Here is a 27,421-nt window from a genome sequence, read left to right as displayed (position 1 = left end):
CACTTGAGGTCAGGAGTTCTAGACCAGTCTGGCCAACATGGTGAAACCTCATCTCTACTAAAAATACCAAAGAAATAAGCTGGGCGTGGTGGCAGACGCCTATAATCCCAGTTACTCGGGGGGCTGAGGCAGGAGAATTGCTTGAACCCTGGAGGCAGAGGAGGTTGCAGTGAGCCAAGATCGCACCACTGCAGTCCAGCCTGGGTGACAGAGTGAGACTCCGTCTCAAAAAAACAGAATAGAAGCGACATGGGTAATGTGACCTCCTTCCTAGCATCATGTCCCTCCCTTCCAGATAGCTATCAGATAACTGCCATCTTCCCCTTCTCTCCTCTCTGTCTCCACGCCCTGCAAGATGCCCATCTGAGACTTCAGTAGACCACTGCCCACTCCCTACCTCTGTGTTTCCTCAGTACCTTCCTCCCTACTGCCTCTTTTCTTTCTTCTGGCTCCGGCCCCTGCTCTCTGCACTTGCCCTGCTGGCTTGTCCATCTGTTCTGTTGCCCCTGCTTAGTTCTAGCCTCTCGTAGCCTGAAACCCACGGATGGCAAGGCCCTGACAGCATCTATGAAGCTGCCCCACAGACCCCATCAAAACCTCCTTGGATCCCGATGGGCCGGCGATCTGCCACGGAGATCCAGCTACCTCAGGCCTTGATCCTCAGAAAACCAACATACAGCTCCTCTTTGCAGGCCTGAAAACCGACGCACCTACTGCCATTACACTTGCTCCACTGTGGTCTGATCCTCAGGGGTTCTCTACCAGAGCCAGGTGACAGCAACCCGAATGGTCTATGGGATATTTACATCAGGGCCAGCAGCCTCCCTTGAGCTCTGTTTAGTGGGTGACCCATTCTCAACCTGTGCTTGACAGCTGCACTGCAAAGGGCTTGTCCCACCCCTGTGGACTTTAATCTAGATGTTCAATAATTTGGAAAAGGCACACTTGATTGAGAGGGTTCTAGAATAATTCGAACTGTGCCCTATGGTATACCAGTTTCCACTGGTAGTTGGTTATATTATGAATGGGGAGGAGGGTGGACTCTGATGTCTAATAAGTTCCTGAAGCACATGATCAACACATTGAAACCAGTTTCTTTAGTGTATGACTTCTTAGAGTCTTTAACATGCTGTTACAAGCCACAGACCTCCACAGGGGGCTGTAGCATGTATCATTTCCCAAATTTAGTATATCACAACACCTGAGATAAACTGAACCAGTGCCCCAAGGGACTTGTTTTTGTAATTGCAGATGTGGATGTCCTCTGTAGATCCTGTGGTGGAGGGTTGAACAGCACATTAAAATCCCTGAGGCCAGGTGCAGTGACTCACACCTGTAATCCCAGCACTATGGGAGGCTGAGGCAGGAGGACTGCTTGAGGCCAGGAGCTCAAGACCAATCTGAGCAACATAGTGAGACATCATCTATACAAACAATTTTTAAAAATTAGCCAGGCATGGTGGCACGCACCTATAGTCCCAGCTTAGTCAGAAGGCTGAGACGGGTGAACCCCTTGAGCCTGGGAGGTGGAGGCTGCAGAGAGCTGTGATAGTGTCACTGCACTCCAGCATGGATGACATAGTGACACGCTGTCTCAAAAAAAAAAAAAATCCCAGAAAGAGATTATGTCATGGATAAGTGATGCAGTAATTTTACTTCAGAGCTTGAACCTATGATAAGACAAACTTACCTAGAAAGTCTTCTGCGTATGGATGGAAAATGTGACTCCTATTTTGGTTTAGGGTTGTCTACATGGAGAGGGATGTTTTGGTCCAGGCCCCTTATCAGCCTCCTGCCCTGGACTTAGACATTGTTGGATGCTGGGACCAAGTCTGAAATGTTGTCAGAGGACTTGGCCTTTATGTGTACTGGAGAGGTTAAGGTACTTCGTTGCTACTTACTGAAGAGAGGAGTTATTCCCAGAAAAGCTGGAAAATACCGAATTCAGGCCTCATTGGGTGTGTGTAGGCCAGGCTAAGTCTTAGGAGCTTTGGGTCCCCTTTTCACTCACCTTTGCTGTCCAGGACATCATCTGCTGACCCTGTGGCTCCCTGCCACAGTTCATCTTACAGTCCCTGAATGTGCACGCCTACAGTGGGTGTTTGGGAAGCTTCTGTGGATATTTGGGAAGCTACCAGGTTTCCCTGCCCCCTCTTTCTTGGCTGGCCTTTGCCAAATGTAACTGATCTCTAGAACAAAAACCAAAACCTTCCAAATCTCTATAGACTTGAACACTTCACAGCCATGTATTGGCTGACACCTCCCCTGGCTAGGATTCTTCCTGACCAGGAGTCAAAAACAGCACTGCAGATGTCTGATCTTCAGAGGTCTGTTCTGCTAACCCCAGACAACTCAGCTAGAATGGTCCACAGCAAAATTCTGCCTGGTGATAAGTGTATTCTACCTATAGATACCTATTCTTGGAGCTGGGATCTTCCAAATTTTATATTTTGGCTTTTGTTCCTCCTTTTTTTACCCCCTCTTCTTCCTTCTCCTCCTCCTTCCCCTGCCCCAACCCCAGCACCCTTCTTCCTCATTTTTTTTTTTTTTTTGCTGGGGCAGGTCTTTGTTTCTCTTTAATTTTTGTAAGGTCTCCATCCAGGGTGTGTCAATGCCTGGACACTGGCCAGGGTTAAACTTCGGGGTGTGAATCAGAAGATCCTGATCCACACTCTTTTTGCTTTTTTTTTTCCCTGAGATACAGTCTTGCTCTGTTGCCCAGGCTGGTCTCAAACTCCTGGGCTCAATGATCCTCCCACCTCAGCCTCCCAAATAGCATGACCCATAACTTTTAGTGGGCAGATACACAATGGAATATTGTACACTGTGGTTGCAATGTCTGGAACTGAATTTGTCCACGCTCCCCTCCTGCCTCAATTCCCCAACAAAGACGGGCTTATTCTGAACCCTGCCATCATGGAGTGCCTGGGAAGGCATTTTTCTCACATGGTTTCCTTGCTTGCCCCATTGCAGTATCAGTGACCTTCTCACTTCGAGTAAAAGGAATGACCCATTTTCTAAGTTCAGGGGGCTTAGAAGTGAGCAGACAACATCTTCTACCGGTTTACCCTTAGCTGCTCTAGGTGATCGCTGAGCACCTCCTCACCAACACATCACTTCATTGCTTCCCTCTTGAACCCTGAGCCGTTGTTCCACTGGTCCTGGGCCTAATCCTCTCCCTGTATGGTCTACCAGGTTGCAGACTTTAAAAGAAGCCTGCCGTTTCATCTCCAGCATCAACGAGCCATTTATAGTTGTTCTCTTTCTACTTCTCCCTGCTTACACGGTGTGAAAGTCATAACCCTATAAATAGCCCTGCATGCAGAGTCTGAGCTTTGGAATCAGGCTCCCTCTGAGTTCAAATCCTGGTTACTGAACTCTGAATGCCTCAGTTTCTTCATATGCAAAATGGGGAAATCATGGTAAGCACCGACTTGAATCATTCTGAGCATTGAACGAAATATTGCTTACAAAGTGTTTAGAGCAAAGCTCAGCACATGGTAAATGTTAGCTGTTCTTAGTACAGGAACCAGGTTTTTGAGTGACATCCTCATGTTTTTAAGGGGGCAACATGGCGGGGCCCACTTTCCCACTGATGAGGCGTCCTGATCAAGCCCTTTCCTTGCCACCTCGGGTGCTTGAATGTTTTTATCTGTCTCCACCTTACCATGAGCAATTGAGCTAATTCTGCAAGCAAGAAATACACAAACACCAAGGGCTTCGTGACAAAGCACGAAATATCCTAACAGCCAAGGACAGCTGACGGTTGCAGGAGGCTCCCCAGGACGTGGAAAACCCTGTGTAAGCAGGAAGTGCTGTGACCATTCCAGGCTGAGCCTCCTGCGCCCTAGTGTATTTTGTTTTCCAAAGAATCTTTCAGACAAGATGACCCTTCTGACTCCTGCCTCCTTTACTGCCCCAATGACCTGGGTTGGGCAGTAAGACTTAGAAGGGTTTGCAGGCATCCCCTCTTTATTTGTTTGTTCCTTAAGCTTGGAATCATGTAAGTAGGATTTTAGCATCCCCTATTCTGAAACCCAAATTGGGTCATCCAACTCAGCAGAGCCCTGCGAGACTAAGAAACCTAGGGAAATGGGACTGATAATAAACTCCAGTCCTCATTTTTTTCCAGTCCCCATTTTTTGTTCCCTGTTCTATTTCTTTTTCTTTTTCTTTTCTTTCTTTTTTTTTTTTTTTGATACAGAGTCTCACACTGTCGCCCAGGCTGGAGTGCAGTGGCGCCATCTCAGCTCACTGCAAGCTCCGCCTCCTGGGTTCACGCCATTCTCCTGCCTCAGCCTCCTGAGTAGCTGGGATTACGGGCACCCGCCACCACGCCCGGCTAATTGTTTGTATTTTTAGTAGAGATGGGGTTTCACAGTGTTAGCCAGGATGGTCTCGATCTCCTGACTTCATGATCCGCCCACCTTGGCTTCCCAAAGTGTTGGGATTACAGCTGTGAGCCACTGCACCTGGCCTCCCTGTCTATTTCTATCAGAGAACTCACCCCAAAATCTTTTGATGTTTAGGGTCACTGTTAGGAAGGGAAGAAATCTGATGGGAAACCTGATAAACCCAGGTGACATGGGCCAGATGGGGTCTTCCTAGCATCTCTATCATGCTGTGCCTGATGTCAGCAGTAGAGTATCCTTTTCCCCCCTTTATCAACATATTTTAGACTTGTGTTCATTCTTTCTTTCTCTGAGGAGATTTTCAAAAACAAGTCATATGTGCTTGGCACCTATAAGCACAAAGCATTCTCATTGACACTACATCTTACTGATTTCTTAGTAAGAGCTAAGGGCTTTATGCCCACAGTTTCATTGGCTCCTTACAACAAATTGAAGGAAGAGAAGCATATTATTCCATTTTACAAAGGATGATCAGAGGATAATCAGATAGAACTCCTCCATATTATAGAGTTAGTCATTGGAAAATCTAGGATTCATACCCAAATTCTCTGCTTTCAAAGCCCTGCTATCCTGAGCTGGAGAGGCTGTGGAGTTACCACGTTATACCCAAAAAACACAAGCCAGATACTAGGCCTTTATATTCCATCCATCAAGGTGTTGTCTGATGCTCTGAATCTCCAGCTTGTCCACATCATAAAACACCATTGGCTTAGCTAGCTAGACCCTACTGCAACCCACTGTATGACCACTCAGCTTCTGCCACCAGGTCATGGTGCAAGGGCATGCTAAATATATCTTAGCACTCAATAATTGATAAACTATCTCCATGGAAATGCCGGAAACAGGAAGGGAGGTATTAGCTCCATTCTATGGATGAAGAGAGAGCTCTACTGAGTCAGTAAATGGTTAACTGGGACTAGAGGCCTGGGTCGTTCTAGAACCTATTCCATGATACCGTCTCATGAAAAATACCCACGTTTCCATTATGATAAATCCTATGCAAATATAAGATGCTGGCAGGCAGGGAAGATTGTTCTTCAGTGGGTCTACCTTGCCAAAATGAGGACTTATCACCTGACTCCCATCCTGTGCATCTCAGTGATGAGCAGTGTCAATTCTGGATTCCCTGCCCCTTGTCTTCTTACTCTGAGAGAGAGCAGTGGTCCAGCCTGGGTAACATGGCGAAACTCATCTCTAAAAAAATTATGAAAATTAGCCAGATGTGGTGGCATGTGCCTGTATTCCAAGCTACTCAGGAGGCTGAGATGAGAAGATCACTTGAACCCGAGAAGTTGGGGCTGCAGTGAGCCATGATTATGTCACTGCACTCCAGCCTGGGCGACAGAGCAAGACCCTGTCTCAAAAAAAAAAAAAAAAAAAGAAAAAGAAAAAAGAGAAGAGAAGAGAAGAGAAAAAAGAAGCAGTGGAGAGAATCACCTCAGGTTCCACTCCCCAGATTCTGTAGGCTCCCTACCTCCTGCTTAGTGATTTCTAAGCCCTTTGCTTCACATAGATTCTTGCTGGCCTCTGACTTCTTGCTTTCACCTTGATTCAACTATAAAGGGATCTAAAAGCCAAATTGTTTTCAGTTTTCAGCAGAAGCCTGGGAAATCTTTGCCATCTAGATTGTCCTTAGGTATCCATGCAGGGATGTCTGCTGGAGTCAGATATGTTTTATTAATTCCACTTCTGTATTGCTCCTTTCTTAAGAAACAGCAGCAGTGCCTTGATTCCGGCTACTGTTTATGCAATAAAACAATGAACAGAAGCTTGTGAACTGCTGATATAACCTTGTAGTTGGATCCCCCATCTGTGAATAGATTCCCCTTCTTGGCAGCATACTGAGCAATTTTATTATTTCTGTCTTCAGGTTGAGTTTTATCTAGACATTTGAACATTTACATATACCATCTTGCTTTGGAAGGTAAATGCACTTGCAGGCTTCCAACAGCATTGCTGCTGCCTTTGTGATTGATTTACTGTGTAAAGATTTATATTACTGTTTGAAAATGTCAGTGAACATTTGATGTGAATTCACAGTGGAACATGTGATGCTCCCTCTTATGAGAAAGTCATTTCAGCTGGGAAAGTCGTGATTGCATATTGTAGCCTCTTTACAAGAGGAGAAGTAGCACGTTGAACTCATATTTCTCAGTTGCCGAAGTTTGCCAGTGTTATTTAGCAAGTCTCGCCCAGTACCTACCCCATGCCCAAGCTGACACCTTCCCTTGGTAAACCAGAAGATCACCAAGGAGGCTGGTGTCTGAGATTCCTGATGCTAGAAGGTACTGTTGGGGAAATAGAAGGCATCCCCCACCAGCTTTGGCCCAGACCTTCTCACCAGGTGGGAAAGCCTTTTTCAAGTAGAAGAGAAAGGGGCGAGGAAGAGAAGATGGAGTAGGACTTAGATTTTTAGGACTCCTTGTGCTGGTCACCATGTGAAACATCTCACATGCCCGAAATCCTCACCAACCATTGCAACTAAGTGGTATCAGTTCCGTTCCCTAAGAGGAATGTTAAGCTCTTTGTTCTTTTCATCCTGATACATTCTGAAGCCTGCAGACCACAGTTCGATGATCTTCGGCAGCCCGCTGTAAATACCAGGGGATGTAACCAGACTGTGTCCCAGAGTTTCAAGTGGCCTCCAAAAGCATTTCTGGGTATCGTATAGGAAGTGTTTGTTTATTGGTAGAAGGTTCTCAGACCCCAGATGACTTTGGAAACTATTGGGTCCAGGAAAGAGACATCCCTCCCCTTTCCCTCCATCCCTGGTGCCTCCTTGAAGCCATCCAGCGGAGATGAGAAATACCAGCAATTGTACTAGACATGAGAAGGCCTCTGGTGATCCTAGGAAGGAAGAGGATCAGGAAGCCCTCCCATGCCAGTGTGTGCTTGGTTTCAGCATCACTCCCCATATTTCCTTAAAACAGCTAAATCCCACCATCCCACCTTGTGCAACCAAATCTCCATACTTGAACTTTTTCTGTTATTAAATCTTGCTGTACCTCTACAAGGTAAATATGACCTTTCTAGGTGAGCAGGATTTCATGGTGTAATAGTTTTGTGTTTCTGACTAGTGTAGGTGACCATTTGGCAGGGAGGAGGTGAAAGTGAGCACATCATAGTCCTCATACACCTATCTCTCTGTGCAGATACGTGATAGAGACAAATGCTGGTTGGGAGTATATGTTTTCTCCCTGAATGAATGAATGTTTCTCCCTTAATGCTAGAAATGTGAGCCCTTACCTTAGTCAATGAGTCAATGAAACCTTGGCTGAGATGACAGCAGCAGTACCTCCTAGACCAGAGGAAAGGGAACTAACCACCTGCTAGTCTATGTAACTTAGAAGTCAGTGGATAAGGCCAGGCGTGGTGGCTCACACCTGTAATCCCAGCACTTTGGGAGGCTGAGGCGAATGGATCACCTGAGGTCAGGAGTTTGAGACCAGCCTGGCCAAGATGGTAAAACCCCATCTCTACTAAAAATACAAAAATTAGCTGGGCGTGGTGGCGGGTGCCTGTAATCCCAGCTACTCGGGAGGCTGAGGCAGGAGAATTGCTTGAACCCAGGAGGCAGAGGTTGCAGTGAGTGGAGATCGCACCATTGCACTCCAGCCTGGGTGACAAGAGCGAAACTCTGTCTCAAATAAATAAATAAATAATTTTTTTTTTTTTGAGACGGAGTCTCACTCTGTCACCCAGGCTGGAGTGCACCGTCGCAGTCTCGGCTCACTGCAAGCTCCACCTCCTGGGTTCATGCCATTCTCCTGCCTCAGCCTCCCGAATAGCTAGGACTACAGGTGCCTGCCACCACTCCCGGCTAATTTTTTGTATTTTTAGTAGAGATGGGGTTTCACCATGTTAGCCAGGATGGTCTCAATCTCCTGACCTCGTGATCCACCAGCCTCGGCCTCCCAAAGTGCTGGGATTACAGATGTGAGCCACGGCGCCTGGTCATAAATAAGTAAAATGTTTTTTTAAAAAAAGAAGTGAGCAGATGACTACTTTTACCAGTTTCTTTCTTCCTTCTGCCTCTTTCTTCCCCATGCCACACCAATATCAACTCTTCAGCTGCTCTCTTTACCTGTGTGCATGGTAGGGTATGACTTGCACTTACACAAATAGGAGAGTCACTTTAGAGAGACCAACTAAATTGTAATAATTTTATAGCACAATAAAAATCCCACCCCAAGACCCTGGACCGTGGAGAGAGACCCCTTACAGAAAGACAACCTTTATGTCCAAAGGAAGGCCTAGATTTTTTGAAACTAATATCTGTATGTTTCTGTCCCTGCAGCCTTAGGAAAATCCAAAGGTATGGTATCCTCTGGTAGCTATGAGGCCATGCTCAGTCTCTTCAACTGAGCCACCTATGCATCGTAGTGAGTTCTACCAGAGGGTGAATGCGCCGCGTCTGGTTGCTTGGCCGACTTATTTGAAGCTGTGTGCCCATCATTAAAATAGAATCAGAGCCCAGAGGGACCATAGGCACAAGCAGCCCCTTCCCTGCTGTGTAGACAAGTGGGAGTGGCCTGCAGAGGTGTGACTTGGCCAGGGTCCCAGCAGTGGTGGAGCTGGGGCTAGACTCCAAGTTACAAAAAGAAGGATTCATATTTAGATGTCTCCTGCTGTCAGTTCCACGCTCCCCCCTTCGCTGCCCCTCCCACCTCGTCTTGCACTTGGGAGGAGTGAGTGTCCCTGCCCCCCCAGTTAGGCCACACACGGCTGTGAGGAAGGCTGGCAGTTTACACCCAGGGAGCTTGCCGGGCCATCATCCTGAGCTGGCTTTGGCAGAGGGTTGAAGCACAGCTTGTGGCCGCCAGCGCTGCCGACTGTGCCCTGCTCCTTGCCTCAGTGAGGGGGCCGCTCTTGCCAGCACTGGGCTGCCCAGGGCTGTGTCTTGGCCGCCGGGAGCAGCCAGGGTGCTGGGAGCACAGCCCCCAATGCATCGCTTCCCGGGCCCCCGGGGTGCTAAAGCTGCGCTGCTCTTCTCCCAACGCGGACCTGCTTGAATGTGGGGGAGGGAGCCTGTCTCCTGTCATCTGTTACGCGTGGGTAAGCGGTGTCTTTGTGTCCCTCGCCAGCATGGGTGTGAGGGTCATGGACACAAACTGGGTGGCTCGAAGAGGCTCCTCGGCCGGTCGGAAAGTGTCCTGCGCCCCGCCCTCCATGCAGCCTCCCGCCCCGCCCGCCGAGCTGGCTGCGCCCCTGCCTTCGCCGCTGCCGGAGCAGCCCCTGGACAGCCCCGCGGCCCCCGCGCTCTCTCCATCCGGCCTGGGCCTCCAGCCTGGGCCCGAGCGCACCAGGTAAGCGCGGGCCACTGGCGTCCGGGCGGGCTGGTGTGCGGTGCAGGGGGTGTCTGGGTTGGCCGCACTGGAGGCCTCTTGGATTTCGTCGTTTCCCATGCCCCCGCCCCCATTTCTAAGCATTCATATTTGGCTTCTGCGTCGCGCTGGCACCAAGTCAGTCATCCACAGCTGCCTGGATTATCACACGAAGTCCAGTCTTCCCCAGCATAACATCGCAAGCAAGCAGAAGGTGGCAGCTTGCGAAGGCAGGGTGAAGAGTCTTAGGTTCCCCAACTCTGTTTTCCCCTTCCTCTGTCTTTGTCGTTACAGCGGCCCCCCATATCCGTGGGAGATACATGCCAAGACCCCCGGCACATGTCTGAAACAGCTGATAGTCCCAAACCCTATATATACTGTTATTTTTTCTTATACACACATACCTGTGATAAAGTTTTAATTTATAAATTAGGCACAGTAGGACATAAGCAATAACTGGTAATAAAATAGAAGAATTATAAGCATATGCTGTAATAAAATTATGTGAATGTGGTGTCTCTCAATTTTTTTTTTTTTTTTTTGAGATGGAGTCTCGGTTGGTCGCCCAGGCTGGAGTGCAGAGGCGCGATCTCGACTCACTGCAACCTCCGCCTTACAGGCTCAAGCGATTCTCCTGTCTCAGCCTCCCAAGTAGCTGGGATTACAGGCATGTGCCACCATGCTTGGCTAATTTTTGTATTTTTAGTAGAGATGGGGTTTCACTATGCTGGCCAGGCTGGTCTCAAACTCCTGACTTTAAGTGATCCACCCGCCTCGGCCTCCCAAACTGCAGGGATTACAGGCGTGAGCCACCATGCCTAGCCTGAAAATATTTTATTGAACTGTACGCACCTATTTGGGCCACAGTTGACCACAGGTAACTGAAACTGCAGAAAGTAAAACCACGGATAAGGGGGACTACTGTATCCTATTGTGAAGTTTACAATTTCTGTGTTTCTCCTCTTTATAGTCATAGCAGCCACTTTTTTTTTTTTCTTTTGATGCTGCTAAAATGGGTGCAAGTCAGGGAAGGAATGGAGGTGGCGGTCGTAGTGGGCCTGATGACCTTTGCAGCTTGCCACATGGTTGAATTGCCATTATTTTAAGGGAAGGAAAAAGACAGGAATTCATTCTATGGGTAGCTTGATGAATATTAACTGATAACTTTCTCTTTTTAAAGATAAAAAGACATGATTGCTGCCCTTAAAAAGTTCACATTCCAGTGAGCAAACAGGCCCTGACAAATAATGACAGCACTTGGTTATGCATACCCAGGGTGGCAGGGGAGGAGAGAGTACCTGGCCGTTCCTTGAAAGGGGCATGATCGGGGGAGGCAGATTCTGGATGTGAGAATTGCACCATGAAACAGCTTTGCTGTTTGTTTCTATCTTTTCTCAAACAGCAATTTAGAACACCAGAAAAGCAATATGAAATCACATGCCACCGTGTCTCCTGTTAGAAGACATGGCATTCCTCCATGACCACTGCCAGAAAAGTTTTGGAGACTTTGGGAAGCTGAATCTTCTAACCCAAATCTTTCTCCAAACACACATGCATACACATGGACACACATCCTCACACACCATCGCCACCAGCACACAAACACACACCCACACCCACACCAACCCCCTACATGAGAGGCTTCCAGGCTTTTTTGTTTTATTTTGTTTAATGAGTAAAAAGTATTTTCACGGCCAGGCACGGTGGCTCACACCTGTAATCCCAGCACTTTGGGAGGCTGAGGCGGGCGGATCACCTGAGGTCAGGAGCTCGAGACCAGCCTGGCCAACATGGTGAAACCCCATCTCTACTAAAAATACAAAAATTAGCTGGGTGCAGTGGTATATGTCTATAGTCCCAGCTACTCAGGAGGCTGAGGCAGGAGAATCGCTTGAACCCAGGAGGCGGAGGTTGCAGTGAGCCGAGATGGTGCCACTGCACTCCAACCTGGGTGACAGAGCGAGACTCTGTGTCAAAAAAAAAAAAAAAAAGTATTTTCACTGTAAAACCAGGAAATGACAAAGGGACAGGGGGATAGATAGTCTTAGAGCGTAGGAGGGGGCACCTGACCCTGGGCATGCTGGGTTGCTGTTGATGACTTCAACTCAGAGGATGCTCGGTCCTGGCTGTGCAATTGCTAGGCCACAGATGGACCTGAGAGATGCAGATGCGGGCACAGTGAGTTCACTGGAGAAGCAGAGTCTGAGAGTGGTGGGCCAGGTGAGGCCGACCAGGAGGAAACGGACCCACAGGCGGGAGATGGGCTGGGACTGCTTCCTTTTTGGACACTCATCAGCTTCATCCTAGTTTCCCATCTTAGAAAGGGGACTCAGTGCCATATGGTATTTGGCATATAAATGATATTTCTAAAAAGTGCTCCTTGAAGATGGATTCCCCCAGGCTCTGAAGGCATTCCAGGAACATTCTCGGTGGGTGACCTTGCAGAGTTACTTGTGGGCAGGCAATGGCACCCTCTGGTTTAGATTATTTTAAAGCCAACTCACATTGCTCTATAGCCAAATGTCTTTCCCCTTTGCCCGGGCTGACCGGTTTAGTAACTTTTCTTTGGATGTTAGTGTTTTTTGTTTTACACCACTTTTTTTTCTCTCCCCGCATGGATTTCTCCCAGTACAAACAGGTGTTCCATTGTTTTTGTTTGTGTTGTTTGTTTCTGTTTCCTGGATGTTTGCAGCCCAGATGATGTTCCCTCTAGTGGCCGGATTCTCTTTCTGGCTCCCCCTCCCCTGATGGCAGGCCCTTCCTTGCCTCTGACTGGTTCCCACCTTCCCACTCCCTACCCCAGGCCCCACCTTCAGTTCTTTCCTTGGCTCTGTCCAGCCAGGCTCTGCCTCCACATCCCGCCCAACTGCTTAGCATGAATGCTAACCCCAAAATTCTCCTTCCTGCTTCTTGGCACCAAGGTCATGGGCTGAGTCATGCATCTTCAGAGCTAACTTGTCCTCAAACGTGCCTTAATCATGCCTTGTTCATGTAGCGCCCCTAGTAGCCACCCTACGCCCCACCTCTCCCCACTGGGTCAGCTGCACCTATGCTGGAGAAAGAGGACAAGGCTAAGTGGGTAAATACTTGTTTCTGTGCTGGAGGAAGTGTGTCCGGGCCGGGCGTGGTAGCTCTCGCCTGCAATCCCAGCACTTTGGGTGGCCGAGGCGGGTGGATCCTGAGGTCAGGAGATCGAGGCCATCCTGGCCAACATGGTGAAACCCCGTCTGTACTATAAATACAAAAATTAGCTGGGTGTGGTGGCACATGCCTTTAATCCTAGCTACTTGGGAGGCTGAGGAAGGAGAATCGCTTGAACCTGGGAGGCAGAGATGACAGTGAGCTGAGATTGTGGCACTATACTACAGCTGGGCAACAGAGCAAGACTCCGTCTCAAAAAAAAAAAAAAAAAAAAAGTGTGTTTGGTGGCAGGGAACAGAAGGAAGAGCTCATTCCTAGATTCCTTGGATAGATGTGTGTCCAAAGGAAGGAAGAAGAGTCTACCCACCCACAAGAAGCAATTTTTTAGTTTGCTGATTATGAGATGTTTTTGATTGGTTGACTGGCCTTCCTCTTGATAGTGGCAGAGATAGATGGAAGGGTAGGTAGATATTTGGCATTGATGCCCAGGTACCTGGTAACCTGCAGCCTGAGGTCCTTGTCCAGCCTGAGTGAGGCAAGGGTTTTCTGTTTCTGTTTTTCATGAACAGAATAGAGAAAGGAATTACTGCTCTTTTGGTTCCTCTGAATAAAATGGTTTTTGCCCCTTGGGGAACTAGGTATAGTGTGTAAGACTCATCCCAAGTGGGAGAGAATGTGCCTCCACATTGAATGTGATCTTCCCTTTATTTCTTTGCATGAGGAAAATGACCTGTGCTTTGACGCTATGGGCTTCCCCGGCCCAGCTCCCTGCTCCCAGTCTTTCTCACCTCAGTGGACGAGAGTGCTCTATTCCTATTGGAATTTTCTCCAAATTAACAACTGGAGTTTCTAGATCAGTTTAGGAAAGAAATAGGCTGTGCCTGCCTTTTTTTTTTCTTTTCTTTTTTTTTTTTTTGACAGGGTCTCCCTCTGTTGCCCAGGCTGGAGTGCAGTGGCACGATCTCAGCTCACTGCAACCTCCATCTCCTGGGTTCAAGCCATCCTCCTGCCTCAGCCTCCCGAGTGGCTGGGATTACAGGCACGTGTCACCACGCCCGGCTAATTTTTGCATTTTTAGTGGAGACAGGGTTTCGCCATGTTGGCCAGGCTGGTCTCAAACTCCTGACCTCAGGTGACCTGCCTGCCTCGGCCTCCCAAAGTGCTGGATTACAGGCATGAGCCACCGTGCCCGGCCCAGGTTGTGCCTGCTCTTGTGGGATAGAAACAGCCATTGCAGAGGATTTGGGTTCCCAGACTCTTCATGCCCCACCTATGGGCATCAGAATCCAGGTAGGTTCTAGCACGGATGACAGATGGCTCCCAACTGTGGGGCCTCTCCCCTGATTCACTAAAGGCCACCTGGAGAATTTTCTTGGAAAGGATTGAGAACGCTGTGGGGGAAGTGTGGAGATCAATTAGTAATATCTACCATCAGCGTATCAGGATGACCAATCCCTGGTCTGTGGTGTAGAGTGAGGTGTCTTCTAATACGTGCTTCATCCTCAGAAGAAGGCTGAGGAACAGCCTTGCAGTAACGATGAATCCTCTTTAGGAAACCTGGTGACCTAGGGTGCCTCGTTGTCAATTCCAGAGGTCAGAGGCCAGAGCCCTCACTGCCATCGACCTTCACCTCTCTTGAAGCCTGGGACTGGGACTCAAACTGGCCCACATTTAAGGGCATGGCCTGGATTTCTGTCCACCCTAGTCTCTGCTGGAATGGGTATTGAGTTTGAGGATGAGTCCTAGAATCCCTCCTGCCTGGGGGGTGGCTGGAGGCTCAGGGCAAACAGCTGGAGAGCTGGGCCACAAGCTTGGCAGCAGGAGTCCGTGTCATCAGCACTCGTTGGGCACAGTGGCCCTGAGAAGTCCTCTTGGCTACAGTAGGAAAAGCACTTTGGTGTTCCAGTTTGAGAATGTTCTAGAATTCCTGGGTTGATGGCAGGATACGGTAGAGGTGCTCAGGCCCCTGCCCTCACATTGCTCACGGTCTCCTTGAAGAGAGGAGGGCAGAGGCATGAAAAGGGCATTGGCAGTGAGTGCCAAGTGCCACAGAGATGGGGGCGGAACCCAGGCCATCAGAGCTCCAGGAAGGGCAGTCACCCCAAGGGGCACCTGCGAAGGTTTTAGGAAGGGGCCAAGACAGACCAGAGCTGGGACAGACTTGCACGGGGCCCAGAAGGACACACAGGGTGGCCATCGGCAAGGCTGGTGCTGCCGCTCACTGAGTTCAGGGCTTTTCTTTTGTCTCATGTGCTTTCGTTTCAGCACAACAAAAAGCAAGGAACTTTCTCCAGGGTCTGCACAGAAAGGAAGTCCAGGCTCCAGCCAGGGCACAGCCTGTGCAGGGACTCAACCAGGGGCTCAACCGGGAGCTCAGCCGGGCGCCAGCCCCAGCCCCAGCCAGCCGCCTGCAGACCAGAGTCCTCACACCCTCCGGAAAGGTATGGCCCTGCTTCCCTTCTCCTTGGTCTCAGGCCGGAGGTGGCTGTGACATTCCCTGAAGGCTCGTTTTCCTCTATGAACTTGGATATTGAGAAACTGTGTGGTTTAGTGACTAATTCCCATCTGGACATTAGAGCTTTGGAGGTTAAAAGGGATCCTTTCTCTATTATTCCTCAGTTTACTTATTTGACAGGTGGGCTCATTAGGGGCGTAGAGAGGCCAGTGCTTCCCATACACCAAATGATGCCACCAGGGCAAAATTCACTGTCCACAATGATGTGTGTTTTCCAGAGACCTGCCGGGCCCTACCTCTGTCATTTGAAAAGCTGTATAGGGTCATCTACAGGAGTCTCCTTCCCCGCAGGGCAGCCTGGCACAGCTGCCTACCCCTAGATCACTCGTACAGGGTGACAGGAGGGAGTCAGGATAGCTTCTGTAGTACCTGAGTCTCAACTCTGAATGGCCCAAGAATGGCCACACTGACCAGTTATTATCTCTTCAGATAATCACTTCCAAAAGCTAAAGGTATGCTCCATGTGACATTTCATAAATGGAGAGCTGTACTGAGCGTACTTATCTGAACCTTTTTGGTTTGTTCTTACCTGTGTCATCTCTTTGCAGAGTCTTTCACTCGTCTGAAATAATACATCATCCTGTGTGTTCTAAATTCAGACCACTCGCACTTCTAGGAGCGGCTTTTAACTCCTGGAGTTTGTCGAATAGGGCCCGGGTTTAGCTCATCCACATGTGCCTTCATGACAGGCCCTTTTCCAGCCCCCTTAGTTCCGATCTGCAGTGGCAGTTTCATTCTCTTTGTCTGCCCTCACCAAGCCCGTGGATCTTATTCGATCCCTACTCCTTCCTTCTGCATTCTACACAAATTTATTAAATCCTGCTATGTACAGAGCTCTGTGCTTTCCAGAGAGGAAGGCAATGATAAGGCAAAGGTGTTGGCACTGTGCTGGGAGACACTCAGGGTACTGTAAGGACACCTGGGAGCATGCTTTCTCGACTCAGGAGTTAGGACAGGTGGCCCAGCGGAAACGACATCGTGAAGGTTGAATAGGAGTTGGGCCAAAGTGCCGGCATGAGATTTCAGCATCTCAGAGCATTTCTCCAGCACCAGTGGTTTCTCCTTGGTCTAGATGCCATATTCTTGGTTATGTCTTTTTTTTTTTTTTGAGACGAAGTCTTGCTCTTGTCCCCCAGGCTGGAGTGCAATGGCACGATCTCGGCTCACTGCAACCTCCGCCTCCTGGGTTCAAGCGATTCTCCTGCCTCAGCCTCCCAAGTAGCTGAAATTAAAGGCGTCTACCACCACACCTGGCTAATTTTTGTATTTTCAGTAGAGATGGGGTTTCACCATGTTGGTCAGACTGGTCTCGAACTCCTGACCTCAGGTGATCTGCCCACCTCGGCCTCCCAAAGTGCTGGGATTACAGGCATGAGCCAGTGCACCCGGCCAGGCACATCTTTGTTTTAGAGTCCTTTAACTGGCCGGACGCAGTGGCCCCTGCCTGTAATCCTAGCACTTTGGGAGGCTGAGATGGGCAGATTGCCTGAGCTCAGGAGTTTGAGACCACACTGGACAACGTGGTGAAACCCATCTCTACTAAAATATAAAAAAATCAGCTGGGCGTGGTGGTGGGCGTCTGTAATCCCAGCTACTCAGGAGGCTGAGGCACAAGAATTGCTTGAACCTGGGAGGTGGAGGTTGCATTGAGCCAAGATCGTGCCACTGCCTTCCAGCCTGGGCAGCAAAGCAAAACTCTGTCTCCAAAAAAAAAAAAGAGTCCTTTAACTTTCCCCACAGCACTACAATACAGGGGTGATGGCTAAGTCATTGTCTCGTCCAGTGGGAGAGCCAGGGCTCCTGTAGCAGCCACCCAGCCTCCTAATGCCAGTGACATGTTGACCCTTTTCGTTTTTGCAGCACATTGGACCTAGGCAGCCAGTGTAGCCTAGAGTGACTCAGGTCCCTTTCCCAAGTGACCTTCAATAGCTCAGACCCATCTTTTGAAAGGTATACATTTCTTCTCTACTCCCCATCATGCCCACAGATGGCACACTTAGCAGGTCTTTTTAAAAAAAAATTTTTTTTTTGACACCTCAGTCTTTTGACAGCGTGCCTACAATTTCACATCCTATTCCTGTCACCACCGGAAGTGGTAAATGTCATCACAGACATGGTGATGCATCCTCCATCCCCCAGCTCCTTCGTGAGAAGGCATGTGCAAGCATTGATACCTAGGGTCTCCACCTGCTTCTCATCCAGGGGTACCCCTGCATCTGTCACCCATGACCACGTGGCTGCCATGAGCTGCAGTAGCAGCTGCTGGAAGCACTTCCCTTGTACTCAGGAAGTAGAGTTGAAAAGTGAAATTGGAAAGTTAAGTGGTTTTATTATGTCATGATTATGTGGTACTTGACATGTATGATCTCATTTAATTACTACACTGCTGCAGAGAAAATCTTTTTCCTCCAATTGCATAGAAGATGTTTGAATAAGTTGACCCAGGGAATACAGCGGGTAAGTGGCAGGACAGAAATTTGAGCCCACGTTGGTAGGATTCTGAAGGGCATGTCATTCTGTCCACACTGCAGACTGACACACCCAGAGAATACATGAGGTGTCCTCCTAACAGACCTTGTTCCTTGGAGGGAGTGGGGGTGGGGTGGGGTGAAGGAAGAGCTTCTGACCTCTCCCTTAGGACTTACAAGATAATTTCTTCTAGAATCAGACCCACACACATGGCTGGGCACCGTGGCTCACGCCTGTAATCCAAGCACTTTGGAAGGCCAAGGCAGGTGGATCATGAAGTCAGGAGATCGAGACCATCCTGGCTAACACAGTGAAACCCCGCCTCTACTAAAAATACAAAAAATTAGCTGGGCGTGGTGGCAGGCACCTGTAGTCCCAGCTACTTGGGAGGCTGAGGCAGGAGAATGGCGTGAACCCGGGAGGCGGAGTTTGCAGAGAGCCGAGATCGCGCCACTGCACCCCAGCCTGGGTGACAGAGCGAGACTCCATCTTAAAAAAAAAAAAAAAAAAAGGAATCAGACCCACACACAGCCAGTCCTCACTTAACTCACTTAAGCCTAACAGGTTAGTGATCACTCTCTCAAGATATTTGCCCATCAAGTATCTCCTGGACGTTTGAATTTATTGTCTTTACCAATTCATTTTCAATTAAAGGTATAATGGATTTGTCATCCTATAGGGAGATTGGGAAAAGGGAAATGAAGGTAAGGCAAAGGAGGTCAGGGCAATAATGTGCTTTGAAAAATGCAGTTGATTGGCCGGGCGTGGTGGCTTACGCCTGTAATCCCAGCACTTTGGGAGGCCGAGGCGGGCAGATCACGTGAGGTTGGGAGTTTGAGACCAGCCTGACCAACATGGAGAAACCCTGTGTCTACTAAAAACACAAAATTAGCCAGGCGTGGTGGTGTGCGCCTGTAATCCCAGCTACTCAGGAGGCTAAGGCAGGAGAATTGCTTGAACCTGGGAGGCGGAGGTTGTGGTGAGCGGCTATCGCGCCATTGCACTCCAGCCTGGGCGACAAAAGCAAAGCTCCGTCTCCAAAAGAAAAAAAAAAAAACAAAAAAACCCCAGAAAAACAACGAAAAATGCAGTCGATCCATACATGCTTAGACCAGCGGGTACAATTCTAGGAAGAAACACGAATGAGAAGAAAGCCTCAGCAGCAGGGATGCAGGATCGAGGCACAGCATATAAAGTAATGAAGGAACAGGGGTTCTGTGGCCGGAGGATTTGCTCACATATCACTGTTAGGGGAGCCAGAAGCCACTGGACAGGTTCAGCCAAAAGTCAGTTTTCCATCCCGAGGACCTGCCCCTGTGTCAGGGCTCCTCTGTCCATTACAGCAAATTGAACTGGAGTCATCCTCTGCTGGACCCTGCCCCACTGACTCACTCTTGCTCAGAGAGTAGCAGCGATACCTCTCACCACTGGGAAGGCAGCCCACTCCTGTGGATGGGAAATTTGTTCTCTAGTTTGGCTGGGTGTGCGTGTGTAGATCAGGGCAGAAATCCAGAAAAGAGGAGGAAAAATTAGTTAACAGATGGGAAGATGGGAAAACTTGCAGTTCTCGGTTAATTTTTAAAAATTGTATTGGCTGCTCTCAATGTGGCAAGAGGCCGGGGGGCAGGGCAGGGACGTGTGGGTGGGTGCCGAGGGGCAGGAGGTGGGGACAGCTTTGAACGCTGAAGGGTATGTGAACAGGCCCCACAAGTGGCTTCATTTAACAACTTTGTGTTTTGTTGTTGTGTTGTGTTTTCTCTTTCAGTTTCAAAGAAGCTGGCACCAATTCCACCCAAGGTCCCCTTTGGCCAGCCGGGGGCTATGGCAGACCAGTCCGCTGGCCAGCCGTCCCCAGTCAGCCTGTCCCCCACCCCGCCCAGCACCCCGTCACCCTATGGACTGAGCTACCCTCAGGGGTACTCCTTGGCCTCGGGCCAGCTCTCCCCAGCTGCAGCTCCTCCCCTGGCCTCTCCTTCTGTCTTTACAAGCACTTTGAGCAAATCGCGGCCCACTCCTAAGCCGCGACAGAGACCTACTCTGCCGCCTCCTCAGCCTCCCACAGTAAACCTCTCGGCCTCTAGTCCACAGTCCACGGAGCCCCCCATGCTAGATGGCATGTCCCCTGGGGAAAGCATGTCTACAGGTAACCAAGCCACAGGCTCCTTCACTTTTTTTTCTGAACTTTAGTGAAATGTGCCTAGGGGAGGGATTGCTAGGGGAGGGATTGCTAGTGTTACTGCCAGTGAACACATTCCTGTGTGCTTTGGGATGACTGGGCTGGCACCAGGGGTAGCTCATAAGATCTCCTTAGAAACCCACCAATGGAAAGCAACCCTGGAATCCATGTGTCCCACACAGGGGCTTCTTATGGGATCTCTCTCGGTCTAAGCCCACCAGCCTGGGGTTCTGTTTTTGCTCCTATTATCGGGGGTTGAAGACACTGAGTCATTTGGAGTGGGGCCTCAGGAGAGGCTGGAAGCTGGTTATGATCACAAAACAGCATCAAAACTCAGGTATTTCCTGGATAGAGCCCAAGCAACTGACAGGTATAAATGCTTATCTGGAGAACAGGGGCTAAGAACCCAAGATGTTTTTTACTATTACTAAAATAAGCCTTGCTAGAAAAATATACTTCCAGATAGATATTTAGAGGGGGGTGAATTTCAGAAAACATGCATGTCTCCATTCTCCTCCACCAGACTCCCCTCCCTGGCCAATTCCCTGAGGAGCTAATTGGACAAACCCACAACGACTTAATTTAGTTTGGGCTTAAATTTAGAAACAAAGTCGGAGCTCTCTTCCCCCAGAAAAATCTGTAAGCACAAAATCGCAAACACACACCACGTTTAGCCAAAACCATTCATTGGCTGGAAGGAACGGGATGTTTTTGGAACATCTCCCCAGACACTTCAACCACATAAGATTATAAAGTCAGGGGCCTATTTGTGGTGGCTGCTAAAGTCATTTGAGCATTTTCCTTGTTCAGGGAGACAGGCACAGGGTTGAGCTGTGTCTTGGGCTAGAGCCAACCCACTTAGTAAAGTGCAGTAGCATGGCGGTGAGCTGGAGCATATGTGTGCCTAGTGTTGTCCCAAGTAGCAGAAGGTGAGGCAGCTTGGGTTGGAACACACACACCACATACACACACACCCACTCACCCATTTCAAAGAACAGTGCTGTCCTAGGATGCACTGGGACTTTTTGTGATAATGCACTTTTCCCTCCACGTCCTTCTCCAAAAGAGTGATTTATTTCTTCCGTGATTAGACGGAAGCAGTGACCCTGTGGGGTTCAGCTCCGTGCTGCCTTTGAAAAGGCTAGTCCAATTTGCAAGTGTTTGTACTGGGTCAGATTTAAATATTACGGGGAAGAGCCATCTGGTGATTTGGCTTCTTTATTTTTGGATGTGATTTATGTTGAAGGTACAGCTGCTGTCATCTACCCTGAGGCTTATTAAAAATTAGGCAAATTTCTCCCTGGAAAATGCAGTGAGCACCACGCCCATCTTGGTGGGTCTTGGTGCTGAGGTGTCTCCTGAAGGAGCCCATGATAGGAGGGCACAGGCTTGCTGCCCTCGGGGAAGGTCACAGCTGCGGAGGAGCTGAAGGTCACCCGAGCCAGGTCTCCAGGGCTGCTCCTCCCAGTGTGTCACATCTGGTGACTCTTCCAGCCACCCCAGGGAAGGGACACAAGGTAGTGTCAATACATAAGCAATAGAATGAGCAGAAGATGGCCAGGCACGGTGGCTCACGCCTGTAATCCCAGCACTTTGGGAGGCCGAGGAGAATTAGTTGGGCATGGTGGCACGTGCCACTAGTCCCAGCTACTTGGGAGGCTGAGGTAGGAGAATTGCTTGAACCTGGGAGGTGGAGCCGAGATTGTGCCACTGCATTCCAGCCTGGCAACAGAGCGAGACTCCATCTCAAAAAAAAAAAAAAAAAAAAAAATTAGCGAGCAGAAGATATCAATGGAGAAGCAGAAGAGCAGAAGGAGAGGAGAAATTGGGGAACAAAAGTGGGCAACAGAAGGCCTGGGAGGACAGCACCCCCAGGGCTCTAAGAAGCGGAGTGGCTCATGTTCCATCTTGCAGGTTTAAGAACTCCTGACCTTCAGGATTCATAATGTCCCTCGCCCTGTACGGACCCTATTTTAATGTCCTTTTGGCAGCAGACTGTTGTTTTGTCCCATACGTTCAGGTCTCTGAGCCAGTGTAGAATCCATCATGGTTTGATGTGGCCCGTCTGGGACTGTGATATTGGCATAGCTTTTTTTTTTTTTTTTTTTTTTTGTGACGTTCATGTTTTGTCGTGTTGATTCCTTTCTCCGAATCCTATCATTGTGTTCTTGCAGCTGTGTGACATGAGTGGCGCAGTTTTGGATACGTGTGAGGGGGATTTTCAGGGTAAGCTGGCCCCGGCCTCGCCCCTCCACCCCGCTAGCTAGCCAGGCCAGCTGCCCGCTCCTCCCCTCCGCTCCTCCTCTCTGCATGTGGCTCAGACCATTTGCATGGCAGCTTCACTCTCCAGCCTTCCCCGGCCTCAGCAAGGATGAGTTGATCCATGAGCTTATTTGGCTTTGGGGCATCCCTGGCCTCCTTTTCTTTCTTTTCATTAGGAGGAGCTGGGGGAGAACCCAGCCAGCCCCTTTTCCCCACTTTCTCTTTCACTGGAATCACATCTGCAGCTCCTCCCCCTCCGCCCTCCCTCAGGCTTAGACCGTGGAGCTGTAACAGATCTGTTCTTCGTGTGAGACTTTCGTGCTGGAGACGCTTGTGCCCAGCACCCTGGGGGACATGCTCCTGCTCACCTTTGTTTAGGAAGGTGTCCTGAGGGGAGGTCATACCAGGTGCAGCCCAGCACAGGGTCCACACCACAGCTTGGACCCCATTTTCTGTGGCCCCGAGTTTGCACCAGCAGATCTCCCCTTCCAGACTTAGATCCTAACGTCTGGCTTCCTCCAGGCTGAGACTGCTGGCAAATCCTAAAGAATCCATATCAGAGCTCATCCCGCTCCCCTTCTCCCTCATCCCAAGTGGATATGGCCAGACAGATCCTTTCTATCCAACAACTCAATAAAATTTGGGGGAGCATTTATATCAGTATCTATTTGGTCTCCTCCTCCTATAAAGAGTAAATCCTCAAAGCATAACTGAGGGAAAGGCATGAAGGAAGCCAGAAGGACTTTGGTGTATTTGCCTCAGTAAGTAGGGGTGGCCAAAGTAAACCAGGTCTTCTCCCCGATTTGGCCCATGGTCCTGCAGAGACTACCGAGGCGCACCAGGATATCTGGTGCTCACAGACAGGTCTCCTGGCAGGTGCTTCCCGAGTGTCCTGGAGACAAGCAGCCACCGTGTCCCTTTTCCCAGGAATGCTGATGAGGGCTTCTGCTCCTGAATCCCATTCCCTTGCATAGTGACTCCTCCCTTGGGGGTGTCTTTAAGGGAGCAGCAAGGATAAAGGTATGACAGCTCACACAAGTGCTTGTTCTGGGCCTGTCTAAATTCATCACCGCCCTGTATTATTCCCATTTGACTGCTGAGGCACAGGGAAGGTAGGAAACTTGTCCAAGGTCATGCTCTTCCTGCCTGACATATTTGGGATTTTTGAATCTAAACAGGGGAGCTTGTGCTCTTACCTGATAGCGAACCCTGCACAGTGAGGTGGGCCCCGGGCCACTCAGCCTCACACCTGTGTAGAGACATGACCCAAGTAGCTGGGGAAGGGCAGAGGTGGGTCTGAGGCCACCTGCTTCAGAGGAACAAGTGGCACTGGCTGTTCCTCCAGTCCCACGCCCCAAATCTCTGCTTCTCCAACAGGCAGCAAAACAAAGAAAGACTGGAAGGACGTGAGGGCTGCCGGGGGTTGGGGCAAGGGAGGACCTTTGTTCAAGAGCTTCCATGTTTGTATGATGTCTTTCAGGACAGTGTCCAAATGTATGTCTGTACACTTAGTATGGTATTCCCCAGTCTGAACATGTGTTCCCTTCCTCTGCCTCCTGGAGTGCTGCTCCCAGCCTTGCAAAGCTAAGTGACGGCCAGAAACTAAGCAGGCAGGCCGGGCGTGGTTGCTCACGCCTGTAATCCCAAAACTTTGGGAGGCTGAAGTGGGTGAATCACCTGAGGTCACGAGTTCGAGACCAGCCTGGCCAACATGGTGAAACCCAATCTCTACTAAAAACAAACACCAAAAAAAAAAAAAAAAAAAAAAAAAATTAGCCGGGCATGGTGGTGGGTGCCTGTAATCCCAGCTACTCGGGAGGCTGAGGCAGGAGAATCGCTTGAGCCCAGGAGGCAGAGGTTGCAGTGAGCCGAGATTGTGCCATTGCACTCCAGTCTGTGTGACAAGAGCGAAACTCCACCTCAAAAAAAAAAAAAAAAAAAAAAAACTAAGCAGGCGAAGGAAGGGGACAGCATGACGAGAGTAAAGGACCCAGGGGATCTGTGGTTTTCTGGCTCTCTGGCTGTAGCACATCCTGGAGGAGTCAGCAAGCACAGCCTCGTCAGTGCCCCCCAGGGCGGCGGCTGCAGCAGCAAGGGCATTTTTTTAATGTGGTGTGGCAAAGAGGCTTTGTGTCCACTCAGCTGCCAGTCTAAGGACTTCTGTCGTCTTTGCCGACTCAGAGACGTCCAGACACTGAGCTGTTATTTCAAGTACATTTCTCCTGTTCATCTTGCCGGGAAAAATGACCTTTTAATGCTCCTAATAAGGATGTAACCAGAGGTGGGGGTTGTCCTGCAGTCAGTCAGGGACAGTTGGCACCAATGACAACCAGGGTCCTGAGGGAGACCTTCTACTCCACCCATGTCAGCCATCCAAAATGCAGCTGTTTCTTAGAGTGAGGACACTGGCTCAGGGTTCCCCATTCTCTCACAGGCTTGAGAGGAGAAAGGGGTCCACTGTCTCACGTCCTGTCCCTGCAGATTCCAGGGAATGAAATGCAGTCTGATATAGATCCCCAAAAAGGTGTCATTGAGACCTACTCAGCATCCTTCTTATCAAGAATAAAGGACCCTGTGGCTCGGCAGGGGAAGTGCTGTTCTGGCCTTCCTCTGAACCACAGCGGCATATCCTGGGTGCTTTGGTTCTACGAACTTATGGGGTAGAAGCAAAGCAGGCATGAGCACAACCTGATTGACTGTGCAACAAAATGCTTAAACCAACCTCCAAATGATCTATCCCTAGAATAGCAGCACCCCTGCTTCCTAAGGCTGACATTTGCCTACAACTAGGTTCTCATTTGCCGGGAAGCCTCCTTTCAACCACCTCTTTCTCTGCCGCCTTCCAGATCTTGTCCACTTTGATATTCCCTCGATCCACATAGAGCTCGGGTCAACGCTCCGCCTGAGTCCCCTGGAGCACATGCGGCGACACTCAGTAACTGACAAGAGGGACTCGGAGGAGGAGTCTGAGAGCACCGCCCTCTGACATGGCACCGCCCATCCTGCCTCACGTGTACATACATCACGGGCCCTAGGAACGCCGCCAGGAGCAGCGTCCATGAGCTTGCCAAGTGTTCTCTGCTGGCTCTTTCCTGCCACTGCCAACATGAGGTTGGAATTTGGCAGAAAATTGTGATCTCCAGTCCGTGTGGTGATGCTGGTGGTGCAGGTTTTGTTTGTTCCTTTCGGGTGGTGACTTCGGCCTTTTGTTTGACCTTTGCCTTTTGACTTTGTGCCTCTTTTGATCCACTTTCAGCCTCCATGCCAAGCAACACCCACCTCTCCATCCAAGGCTGGTCAGGAACGTCCTTTGCAAGGTCGGGGTGGTGCGGGAGAGGCTCACTTTGCCTGGTTCGACCCAAGGGCTGCTACCTTTTCCTTGGACGGCTCATGTCAGGTCTTGCAGGATCAGTTTAATGGCCACAGAAAGGAAGCAGGACAGCAGGGCCCCTCTCACCCACAACTGGACCAGGTCCGGGATTCTAGCAGTCCTGGGGCACTGACCTTTGCCAGCTACTTGGGGGAGGGCTTGCCACTGGAAAACCTTTCAGGCCGCCCCCATCAGTGGGCTCCAAAGTAAATGGCTGAAAACAAAAATGTTTCACTTCCTAACAGTTTTCCTTTTTCCACTGTGTGACTGAAAGCTCCTATATCATTTTATATTTCTGAATCTATAAAACAAACAAGCCTGACAGTGTCTGGAGGAGCCAAAGGTGGCTTCCATGTCCCCAAATATATTGGCTATATGAGAGTAATTTTACCCCTCTACTAACCTAAAGGCACCCAGTTCACTAGTCTGTGGGGTCCTGGAGCCTGTCTCTTCTTTCTGGAGGTTCAAACTGAATAGCAATAATTACGTTACCCAAAGCATGTGGAGGAAAAGTGAAACCAGCCACGGAGATGCCGGCCCACGGGCTCGGCCTGCGGCGTGGCCTGCTTTGCTCACCAGCGTCAGCCGCTCATTCCTTCTCATGAAGTCCCATCTGGTCATGGGGACGAGGGCCGGGAGGGCACCGGGTAGCCTTTTCACACTTGGGGATTAGGGGAGTGAGAAAAGATTTGGGCCATGCATGCAAAGTCAAAGTTTAAAATTTTATCCTTTTCAAATAGATATAATATACCTATACATGATATAATATTTGTATATATGAAATCTCTCTATATTTGTTTAATTTGAGCCATTCAATCTAAACCAATGTACAGGTGTACAATGAAAAATTTAAATGCTTAGTTATTTTTCCCAACACAGTGTAAAGTCACCCTCCTCTGAGAGTGGGATGTGCAGAGTTTTGATGTTGCAGCTTTGCTCACTTCCTGGCAAGGGCAGGTCATGCCTCAATTTGTAATGGGAGTCTGGGGTAAGGGTGGGGGTTGAAAGTTGTTATCTTTAAATACATGTACAAATCGTTGTCAAAAGTAACGTTATTAAAATAGATTTATTATCCCTGAGCTTGGCATCTGTTCTTGCTTTAATAAACCTGCGGGGACATGGCCGTCAATCTCAAATGCACACCGGGATGGAGCCTGAAGGTCACCACCTGTGTAAAGCCAGGTCCCTGGTTGATCTCTCGCTTGTCATTTGAGTTTTTAAAGCTCTTTTTACATTCTCCTGGGTAGGGAATATACACAATAAATACTAGATTCAACTTAACTTAACTTAACTTACTTACTTACTTACTTGGAAAATGCTCTCCATTTGTCAAGCACTAATCCGCGTCTGTAAATCCCGCAAGGAGGACAATGGAAACCAGCCCCGTGTGCCATTTCTCAAAACCTTCGAGGGCAAAGTGATCCTCACTCTCAGTATGGAAGCAACACAGCAAATCTATTGTCTCCACTTTTTTACCCAGAACCACCAGAAGACTTGCATTTCCCTGACCAATGACACCAGCCCAGCCAGGCTCTCACAGATTGATTGATTGATTGATAGAGAAAGCACGCCCTGCTGTGAGCTGGCACAGCTCGAGTTCTGTCAAAAAGACTTGGCGAATAAGGGTGGCTCTCTGAGGACAGGTTCCAGAGGTGCTCACTACGATGGGAGCTGACTTCCAAGCCATCCGGGTACCAGGCAGCTGCCACACTACAGCACAGAGAGCCTTCTCCAAGGTGGTGCACAGCAGAC

General features: G+C 49.3%; 1 protein-coding gene across 9 annotated transcripts in view; it reads left to right on the top strand.

Annotated features, from left to right (window-relative positions):
• The window catches only part of ARHGAP44 (Rho GTPase activating protein 44), a 201,795-nt gene extending 175,047 nt beyond the window's left edge, over positions 1 to 26,748 (top strand). For 2 of the 9 annotated variants that reach the window (XM_063799004.1, XM_063799003.1), the window contains 5 exons: positions 9,497 to 9,718; positions 15,143 to 15,318; positions 19,627 to 20,004; positions 22,212 to 22,263; positions 25,146 to 26,748. In XM_063799004.1, coding sequence (XP_063655074.1) covers positions 9,497 to 9,718; positions 15,143 to 15,318; positions 19,627 to 20,004; positions 22,212 to 22,219 — 784 coding nt within the window. In that variant the 3' untranslated portion in view covers positions 22,220 to 22,263; positions 25,146 to 26,748. Of the gene's footprint in view, positions 1 to 8,709; positions 8,728 to 9,496; positions 9,719 to 15,142; positions 15,319 to 19,626; positions 20,005 to 22,211; positions 22,264 to 25,145 lie in introns of those variants that run through there. The other 7 variants (XR_675347.4, XM_003315629.5, XR_010153019.1 and 4 more) reach the window with 5 other exon arrangements.
• Positions 26,749 to 27,421: the final 673 nt, after the last annotated feature.

This window comes from Pan troglodytes, chromosome 19 (genome assembly GCF_028858775.2).
Source record: "Pan troglodytes isolate AG18354 chromosome 19, NHGRI_mPanTro3-v2.0_pri, whole genome shotgun sequence".
NCBI classification, from domain to species: domain Eukaryota; kingdom Metazoa; phylum Chordata; class Mammalia; order Primates; family Hominidae; genus Pan; species Pan troglodytes.
Note: the sequence above shows the minus strand (reverse complement) of the source record. Positions and strands in the feature narration are given on the sequence as shown.